The 11,252-nt window shown below is 39.9% G+C and overlaps 1 protein-coding gene across 1 annotated transcript in view; it reads right to left on the reverse strand.

The window, feature by feature from the left end:
- Positions 1-4,883, reverse strand: part of LOC129854469 (TOX high mobility group box family member 3-like) — a 68,615-nt gene extending 63,732 nt beyond the window's left edge. Inside the window, exon 1 of the mRNA XM_055921538.1 lies at positions 4,046-4,883. Within this exon, the coding sequence (XP_055777513.1) occupies positions 4,046-4,147 (102 nt within the window). The 5' untranslated portion in view covers positions 4,148-4,883. The remainder of the gene's footprint in view (positions 1-4,045) is intronic.
- Between the last annotated feature and the right edge of the window lie 6,369 nt (positions 4,884-11,252).

The following is an 11,252-nucleotide window of genomic DNA, read 5'->3' on the forward strand; positions in this document are numbered from 1 at the left end:
CAACTATTAGGGTCTTCCATGCAGGAGCTGCATGCAGGAGCTGATAAAAGTTCAGAGTTAGTACAAAAACGTAAACACTACATAGTTAATCACATACACAAATCAGTTTAATTAATGAAGATAGAACCAGATGAATTGGGGAAATTGTCTGAATCTGCAGAGTAACTCACTTTCGGACAGAGCATCCATTAGCTCAGGGGTTCCAAGTACTGTACTTCAAGTGAGCGAGCTAAAAATGAACTTCCCCAATCTCAAATGGAAAACCGGGTCTTTAATAAATCTGTTGAACTAGGCGTCCGACAAACTGCAATTAAAATGCCCAGGAAATACATCAGCTTTTCACTTCCTCAACATTTAAACCTTGAAACATATAACTTCGGTTACATCCATCAACTTTAGAAAAGGGCAAAGTAAGCAGCTTCTCGGGGTACCAGCGATTTAGAGTCCTAGTAGTGTTTGGATATGTTTACAATGTGTGTGTGGTGAAATGGCACCAGCTGTGTACACTGACAAGATGCACACGGCCCACTGTGTGTTTGAAGAGCATCTTAACCCCTTCACTACCACTCCACAGACGGGACAACAAAGACCACGGGAGGCTAGGCCAATCTGGCTGTAGGGGACAATGGGGAGATATTGCCCCAAGGGTTTTCTGGTGTGAAGGGACTGTAATGTAGCATCTCTGAGTCCATTTATGTCCTTTCTGCTTTGTTTCCTATACATATGCAAGGAACAATAGGATCCAACCCATCCTCAATCAGGCTTTTGTTTCACCTACATGACTCATTTAAAGGCTCAATAAAGTCCTAGAGTATGCCGGCTGCAGCTGCTGCCTTCCATCCTTATGTGTTATGCTTTGAATAACTTCCCATTTGTTGTTCTTACAGTGTATGTAGTCTATTACGTATGACAGACGAGTGGTTGATACAACTCAAAGTTGAAATATAATCCATTGATAAGCGCTTCCTTGAATAAGAGGAAACATATATATTTGGTAGTCTCAGAGGCCATTTGTCATCAGAGCCAATCAGCTGTTACTATCAACCCTACTTAGTGAAACAGACTTCCTGTTTACAGCGGTTGTCACTGAAAGGATTCTTGGAAGACAATCAATCACTCTTCCGTAATGACACCTTTTAAAGCAACAGAAAAATATGGCTACGGAACAGTGGAAAAATTCAGTCAATCACAGTCAAAACAATGCTAATGCATATTACATAATCTTTGGATCTGAACATAGCCATCCACAATTTATAATCACTTACTGGCAGTATTAGTAATAGTTTCACAAACTAAAGTTCTGTAGTAGTGGCAGTGCTGCAGGTGCAACCCATTCCTCAGTTACATCTGGTAACAACCAACTAATTACCTCTACCAGTGCAGCTAATGAAATGTATATTACATCTAAAACATTATTAAACTTCAGGGGAGTATAACACAGGACTATAAATGTGCCAGTAACAGGGAAGGTGTGTGTGGGGGGCGGTTGCACACTCATGAACAAAGGCATTTCAGTCAATCAAACGGTCAAATCATTTAAAAAAAAATAATTTAAACCAGTACAGTTGAGAAAATACCAAAAAAGCTCAAAGCCTTTAGTAGTGTCCAACCTGAAGAGCTTGCACAGTTATGTAGACCACAAAATGTCCCACATTTTAAACCAAGGGGGACATATAAAATATTCAACTTTTGTGACAGAAAAGGAGAGAAAATACACCCTGATGACCAAAAATAATCTAGGCGTGTATTCATAAGGTTTCAGAAGTGAAGCCGGGCTTCTTGTAAATTTCACTGACTAAGACCACATGTGCTCAGTATAAACCAAAGAGCCAGTAAAAACCAAGTCATTATCCCAGATAAATTGAATGTAAGACTGCACACAATTTCTGAAGTACCAACTACCAACCAATCAGTGGCTAAAAAGAGTCCCTGTGGGTATATACCCCTAAACATAGTTGCCTTGTGTCCCAGTTAAATCAAAGCACTTTACCAAAGGCACCCTGCTGAGACTGCCCTGTCATACACCTGAACACAATCCACACCATTAAATATTAAAAAGGTATAGAATAATATGTAGCCTATATAAAGTGTGCTTTAAATCAGCTCTTAATGACATTCATCATCAAGGTCCGAGGTTCAATTCTACTAGATTACTAGCAGCTCATGTTCCCTTGTAAAGTACATGATATTAACATATTCCCTTTATCTCATTGCCAAATCACGGCTGGATTCATTAGTCATGAATCATGATGACTGTAGTACCTAATTAAGTTTGTGCCACTCGTTTGGATGTTTCTGTAGATTTAAAAAATCTGTGATGTTTGAAAGTGCCTCTGGGCCCCATTGTGATTAAATCTGAATGATTTCCTCAGACAACATTTTGAGGGTGTTACTGTTTATACATGACATTGAGTACCCATTGACATTGACCAAGGCACTGTCACAGCTTCTCGGAGTGGGAACTTGACATGAAAGCTATAATAAATAACTCTGTTATCAACCCAAGTTAATTTGAGTCAATACAACTTGAAAACATGACACATCATCTGGATGACTAATGTTTCCTCTCAATGAGTTTGGTCGAATCAGTTTGGGGATGATGTGTCTTGCATTATGCAAACACATGCAAATCTCCCTTCCACTCAGTATGCAGAGGCTTCTGAATTGGCATGTGATATGTGGTTTGTGATGAGACATGTAGCAGAGGGAGCGCTTCATTTCCACTCCCTCTCAGACTACAATTGCATTTTGGCCTATCCCTGACAGAAAGACTATTTCCTTTCTCAATCTTTGGCCCGGGGAGTTTTCAAGCAAACACAAACCCACACTTTATCTATTATAGGACAGTCAAACAAATGTGGTTGCACTTGGGAGCTTTAACAAGCCTGGGCTATTTGGCCAAGCAGACGCAAACACTGCTCTGGTCTCAGAATGTTCTCAGAACAGGATTATAGTATGTTTTCTATTGGTTCTCAGAACAGTTTTAGAGGATGTTCTGGGGAAAAGTCTGGAAACTCATTTGATATGGACTGTCTCTCTCTTTTGGCAGCTTACCATGCTTCCACATCCTGAAGATGTTGTCAAATAGAGCCATTATCCTTTTCAAAACAAATACTCCTTTGTGCTTGTGATACAAAAATACCAAATATCTGCTGCTGGTTGTGTACCAAACCACCTGTCTGTCTGGGACTGTTTGTGTAAGGATATCTCACATAGGATAACCCTACTAGGGACAGTATGACATTTTATTGAAAACACTGCAACACATCAGGAAAAACGGACATATTATCTGTGAGCAAAAGAAGGGATCCCGATCTGAAACAACAGCAGTTGAATCAGACATCAGATATCAACATAAACAACCTGCTCACTTCAAGGATAATTAATGCCTTTCACAATTCATGAATTGCCCTGAAATATGACAAGCTCTATAGGTAGTGACATCACTTTATCATGTGTCTTCAGTGAATCTAAAACATATGAACTGCATGTTGATTGATGATGATGGAATTATAAATGATAAACACTGCCCATTAAATGATTAAATGATTATGGATCAAGACACTTTTTAAAGGCTCTGTCACACATGTAATCAAGTTGATCACTCATTGTAAAGTAGCAGTGTCACTGCCACCTGGCATGAATAGCTTACTCTACAAGAGATAGGATACCAAAACTTCATCCAATTGAGAGATGTGCTATATGAGAAAGCATTTCAACGTGTAAACATTATGACATGCAGAACTCCAGCACCAAAGGAAGATGGTAACTTGCCTAATTGATAAAAGTGTGTAATGCACTGGTAAAACGACCTCTTGTCTTATTGTGTTATTCTGTCTATTTTATAAAAGCTTTGTAATGCCAATGCAGAATAGGATTAGATGATGGAGAAGCCTAATTAATCATCAAAGAAAACCTTCCCAATCGTGTACAACACCATTTGTCATTATATTAGTCTGTCCGGACTCCAGAGGAATGGGGTTTGAATACAGTGTGCAGAAACAAGATAGAAGTACGCAAAACAATGTAGAACGCAATTGCTCACCTTATTATAGTTGTAGTAGCCCAAACAGTGGGGAAAATCCAGGTTTGGTGGGTCTCCTGGAATAGGATTTCCTCCGGCAATCGGATAAAACCGTACATCCATGATGTATCAGGCAACAGCGCAGCTGTACTGTGAACAGAGCTCAATTTGTTTCTACCTTTTTACAATCCACGCGCACAGAGTGAGAGAAAGGCGGCGAGGCGGGCAAGCTTTATCGGGACCGTAAATCAAAGAAATAGAAAGCGGGATAAGAAGAGGTAAGGGATAAAATACGACGTTTTGTTATTCCGCTTCTTCTCGTTGAAGAAGCTGTTCATAGTTTTGAAACCCAAATAACGGTTGAGCTATGTCCAAGCTCGTCCTCAACGTTTATGATATCTGCGCCAAGCCGTGATGTTTGCCCATGCATTTAGAGGCAGCTGCTGTACACAAAGAAGCCACGCGACCGGCAGGGACAGACTGCACAATCGTCTTTCCCCTATTCAGCTTGCGAAACAAAATTGAAAACAGAACTAACGTTATAATATCTTTATAATAAGACGTCCGGCTCACAGGAGAGTAACTATCCACATAAAAAGCGCTCGTTTCCCCGCAAAAGTTGTTGTTCCTCAAGTTTGGACAGTGGTTGGCGAAGGTAGCATAAAGCAGTGAGGATATTGTATTCCCTGGAATTCTGCTACAGTGTTCCACCAGTGGAGAGTGGGTTTTCGGGACAAAAAATATATAAATTTGTGCGGTCAACCAATAATGTGGAATTAGTAGATTTGCTATACAACACTAGATAGATGCTTGGTTCAGTCTTTGGCTCTGTTGATGAACAATGTGTGAACAACCCGGGCTACTCCCCGAACACAGCACGCCACTCCCATTTAGCCAGCATCTGCTTCAATGAAAACACTAGATAGTTACATTTTACACTGCTTTCAGTCTCTGGGGATACTTTGATTGACAGATTTTATATAAAAATACTTAATCAGCAATATACACGTTTTTACAGCAGTTGCTCGAATTGAGAATTGTTTATGTTTGTAATACTGGTCATATTTTTTTCATGTATTTTGTTTAACCAGGCAAGTCAGTTAAGAACAAATTCTTATTTACAATGACATCCTACCCCTGAACAGAAGGACAGATTTTAACCTTGTCAGCTCCGGGATTCAATCCAGCAACCTTTCGGTTACTGGCCCAACGCTCTAATCACTGGGCTACCTGCTGCAGCAAAACCCTTATTAACCTTATAAACCGTATTACTATAATTGTTTATATGTGCTTAACTAAATCAAACATTGTTCTTCATGAAAATCTCTTCAAAACAAACAAACATTGGTTTTGAAAGCCAATCCAATCTTAGGCATCGCTATAGCCTGAAGCAGCATGTTGGCCCCCTCCCTAATATGACCACATGGGACAGTAGAATGAATACAAACAGTCTATTTACAATAATCATCATGTCTCAATGATGTGTAGCCCTACTTGTTTATTTTTTCCTCTGAAAAGATTGAACTAACAGTCAGAATCTCCCATTACCGGGATTGGAGGAGATGTAGTTTATGTGTGCTCGGCCTCTTATGTATATAATGATAACCTGATTTCTTGTCAGGCCGAGTCAAACATATACGGCCCCATGTAGAGACATGGCCTATTAGATACGTCAACCACCTGCCTGCACATCTATCTCTTCAGGATAGTAGGCCTGCTGCATACATACTGACCAGTGGAGAGATGAAAATGAGGGGCATCACTTATTAGCAACCACAAAGAGACCCCGGACAAAGAGCTTTCTATTACCTTTCTATCCCTCACTCACTCTCTCACTGACTCACTCACACACACACACACACACACACACACACACACACACACACACACACACACACACACACACACACACACACACACACACACACACACACACACACACACACACACACACACACAAACATCTAAGGACAAAGTATTCTTCTTGTATGTAAACACATACCTACACATATACCTAAACATGGAGTACTGCCATACGTGTTAAAGAAATGGAGAGCTTGCGTTATTGAACATCTCAGATCTAAGGTTCCTTTTGTGGTCCCAAGTGGGTGAAGGTTTGGTGTATGTTTTCATTTTATAAGATATTCTGAATGTGGGAGGTGTTCAGCATGTGTTATTGAAGACTGAATCAAAGAAATACTGTACATCACTGTATGCCCATGCTAGAAGATAGAAGAGAAATACTGTACATCACTGTATGCCCATGCTAGAAGATAGAAGAGAAATACTGTACATCACTGTATGCCCATGCTAGAAGATAGAAGAGAAATACTGTACATCACTGTATGCCCATGCTAGAAGATAGAAGAGAAATACTGTACATCACTGTATGCCCATGCTAGAAGATAGAAGATAAATACTGTACATCACTGTATGCCCATGCCAGAAGATAGAAGAGAAATACTGTACATCACTGTATGCCCATGCTAGAAGATAGAAGAGAAATACTGTACATCACTGTATGCCCATGCTAGAAGATAGAAGAGAAATACTGTACATCACTGTATGCCCATGCTAGAAGATAGAAGAGAAATACTGTACATCACTGTATGCCCATGCTAGAAGATAATCCTTGTTTTGAGTGCTGTCCAACGATCCAACGCTTGCTTTGAGATGGTTAACAAAATGTAAAAAATCCATGTAGCTTCGCAAAGAAAATATACTTTGCAATTATGGATACTTTGACCCAAGGTGGATGTTTTTATGTTATGTTCCTGGATGATTAAACTGCAAACATGCCTAAAAAAGCATTATGCATGCTCACATACAGATACACCCACATATATACACTCAATCACATTTCTTTCACTATCACACACACACATAAAAACCCACACAATCTCCCACATAATTTATCAGATAAGAGTGCCACCGCCCGCCACACTACATTTCTAATTCAATAGCTCATGGTTATTAGATATGTTTTGGTTTTGAATAAAGCACGGCTCTGGCTCCGGCAGGTCTTTGGGTTGGTGTTGTTATTTATTTCTGTGTTTAATGTTGTTCGCCCATGCAGCTGCGGAGCTGAATTAATTTCCGTATTGTTGGTTGGGTGTCAGTGTCCCAGCCTGATGAATTATGCCTTGCTACCATGGATATGTCCCAAATGGCACCCTATTCCCTTTATAGTGCACTACTTTTGACCAGGGATGGGAATAGTGTGCCAATTGGGATGCATTCATGTGTCATTTCTCCCTCTCTCAGCTCTCTCAGGCAACATTGGAACCATTTGGTAACCTGAAAACAAATTATCTTCCGCTGGCTCTCGTTCAAATTCAATTAAATCAGTGCTGAGTAATTATGTGGAGGTACAAAAGAGAAATAAATGCAAAATAATTAATTAACCTAATAATCTTTATTTATGATCCTCCTCATATTAAGTATGGGATTCCATTGTGTGGCAACCTGAACAAATAACTGCTGTTGGATATTTGTAACTGAATTCTCGTGCTTGTTTTTCATCCTGTGTTACATTAGTGAAATCAAATGCTCATTATTTCCCATCTCATATTAAAAACAGCTCAGGTACATGTCATACCCAGATCTGTTATGATTATCTTCTCATTCACCCATAGAGAACATATTGTGCATGATGGATACAGCTGCATCAGCATACGTGTTAGAATGTCAATCTATTCGAGGAAAGTGGAGAACATGTGAATTACTGACATATGTTGGACATAAGATATGCAACCCTAACACCTGACCAAATGTGATGTGCAGAACATTTATTATCAAGCTACATCTGCTAAGACGAGAATAGATGATTTTATCAAAACATATAACATAATACTGTTACATGTACAGCAAAACAAAATGTAGATTTCATTGCGGAAGATTTTATCCTTACTGAAGGGCACCATGTACACAATAACAATGTACAAATGTTTTATCTCCATACTATTCTATTAAATCCACAACCTACTGTAACACTATTTCCACGGCTACAACCTCACCTTGACATGGGACACCTGGAGGCTTCCTGTGCTTTGTGGTTGTTCTGTCGGGCCATTGGTTAGTTAACCCTCTATCTATCCAGCCAATGGTTGTTTTGTGCATGTGCACCATAGCGTTCATCCATTTGATTTCTCTTTGTATACTGAACAAAAATATAAATGCAACATTTAAAGTGTTGGTGCCATGTTTCCTGAGCTAAAATAAAAAATCCCATACATTTTCCGTACGCACAAAAATATTATTTCTCTAAAATGTTGTGCACAAATTTGTTTACATCCCTTTTAGTGAGCATTTCTCCTTTGCCAAGCTAATCCATCCACCTGACAGGGGTGGCATATCAAGAAGCTGATTGAACAGAATGATCATTACATAGGTTCCCCTTGTGCTGGGGACAATAAAAGGCCACTCTAAAATGTGCAGTTTTGACACACAAAATGCCACAGATGTCTCAAGTTTTGAGGGAGCGTGCAATTGGCATGCTGACTGCAGGAATGTCCACCAGAGCTGTTATCAGAGAATTGAATGTTTATTTCTCTACCGTAAGCCACCTCCAACGTTGTTATAGAGAATTTGGCAGTATGTCCAACTGGCCTCACAACCGCAGACCACTTGTATGGTGTTGTGTGGGCGGTTTGCTGATGTCAACGTTGTGAACAGAGTGCCCCATGGTGGGGTTCTGGTATGGGCAGGAATAATCTATGGACAATGAACACAATTGCATTTAATTTATTACAGTTGTAGGCCTAATTTATTTATTTCAATTGACTGATTTCCTCATTTTGAACTCTACAAGGTGTCAAAAGTGTTCCACAGGGATGCTGGCCCATGTTGACTCCAGTGCTTCCCACAGTTGTTTCAAGTTGGCTGGATGTCCTTTGGGTGGTGGACCAACAGCGGTGCAGTTCTTGATACAAACTAGCACCTACTACCATACCCCTTTCAAAGGCACTTACATCTTTTGTCATACTCTGAATGGCACCCATACACAATCCATGTTTACATTTTCTTAAGGCTTAAAAAATATTATTTAACCTGTCTCCTTCCCTTCATCTACACTGACTGAAGTGGATTTAACAAGTGACATCAATAAGGGATCATAGCTTTCACCCTGGATACACCTGGTCAGTCTAGGACATGGAAAGAGCACATTTTTCTGAATGTGTGTATACTCAGTGGACATTCAGTTGAACTATAGGATCTTAATGTACAGCTGAAGTTGGAAGTTTACATACACCTTAGCCCAATACATTTAAACTCAGTTTTCACAATCCCTGACATTTAATCCGTGTAAAAAATCCCTGTTTTAGGTCAGTTAGGATCACCACTTTATTTTCAGAATGTTAAATGTCAGAATAATAGTAGAGAGAATTATTTATTTCAGCTTTTATTTCTTTCATCACATTCCCAGTGGGTCAGAAGTTTACAAACACTCAATTAGTATTTGGTAGCTTTGCCTTTACATTGCTTAACTTGGGTCAAACATTTCAGGTAGCCTTCCACAAGCTTCCCACAATAAGTTGGATGAATTTTGGCCCCTTCCTCCTGACAGAGCTGGTGTAACTGAGTCAGGTTTGTAGTACTCCTTGCTCGCACACGTTTTTTCAGTTCTGCCCACAAATTTTCTATAGGATTGAGGTAAGGGCTTTGTGATGGCCACTCCAATACCTTGACTTTGTTGTCCTTAAGCCATTTGCCACTACTTTGGAAATATGCTTGAGGTCATTGTTCATTTGGAAGACCCATTTGCGGTCTAGCTTCAACTTCCTGACTGATGTCTTGAGATGTTGCTTCAATATATCCACATCATTTTCATTCCTCATGATGCATCTATTTTGTGAAGTGCACCAGTCCATCTTGCAGCAAAGCACCCCCACAACATGATGCTGCCACCCCCGTGATTCACGGTTGGGATGGTGTTCTTCGGAATACAAGCCTCTCCCTTTATCCTCCAAACATAACGACGGTCATTATGGACAAAAAAGTTATATTTTTGTTTCATCAGGCCAGAGGACATTTCTCCAAAAAGTACGATCTTTGTCCCCATGTGCAGTTGCAAACCGTAGTCTGTCTTTTTTATGGCGGTTTTGGAGCAGTGGCTTCTTCCTTGCTGAGCGGCCTTTCAGGATATGTCAATAAAGGACTCGTTTTACTGTGGATATGTCACGCTCGCTATCCTCAAACTCCCTGTCATAAATCGACCAAGGCGCAGCGTGCATGTAGTTCCACATCTTTTAATGAAAGTGAAACCGAAACATCCAAAAAACAAACAGGTAAACAGCAAAGAACGTGACGCAACCGAGGTGCACACAAACACACACGGAAAATAATTACCCACAGAACACAGGTGGGAAAAGGCTACCTAAGTATGGTTCTCAATCAGTCCCATGGTGTTTATACTTGTCTGCTATTGTTTGTACAGATGAACGTGGTACCTTCAGGCATTTGGAAATTGCTCCCAAGGATGAACCAGACTTGTGGAGGTCTACATTTTTTTCTGAGGTCTTGACTGATTTCTTTTGATTTTCCCATGATGTCAAGCAAAGAGGCACTGAGCTTGAAGGTTGACCTTGAAATACATCCACAGGTACACCTCCAATTGACTCAAATTATGTCAATTAGCCTATCAGAAGCTTTTAAAGCCATGACATCATTTTCTGGAATTTTCCAAGCTGTTTAAAGGCACATTCAACTTAGTGTATATAAACGTCTAACCCACTGGAATTGTGATACAGTGAATTATAAGTGAAATAATCTGTAAACAATTGTTGGAAAAATTACTTGTGTCATGCACAAATTAGATGTCCTAACCGACTTGCAAAAACTATAGTTTGTTAACAAGAAATTTGTGGAGTGGTTGAAAAACAAGTTTTAATGACTCCAACCTAAGTGTATGTAAACTTCAGACTTCAACTGTACATGCTGTGCAACATAGAATGGACATGCTTGGTTAAGAAGCACCACACCAGGACAATGTGTTAATTTACAGAAAGAGAACACAAAATGTTCAGGAGAGTCTGTCATTGGTGAGGACATTGGCTGCCCATGAGCTAGCAGTGCTTCTGTAAGACATGCATAAGGTGACTGTACACACTGTAAAGGGGTTGCCATGAATTTTACTGTAAGTTACAGGCAGCTAGTGGTAAGTTAGTTTGTGTATTTTATATTGTAGGACACCTACTGTAATCTCGGTAGTATCACAACAAGTAGTGTC

This window comes from Salvelinus fontinalis, chromosome 4, assembly GCF_029448725.1.
Source record: "Salvelinus fontinalis isolate EN_2023a chromosome 4, ASM2944872v1, whole genome shotgun sequence".
Taxonomy (NCBI): domain Eukaryota; kingdom Metazoa; phylum Chordata; class Actinopteri; order Salmoniformes; family Salmonidae; genus Salvelinus; species Salvelinus fontinalis.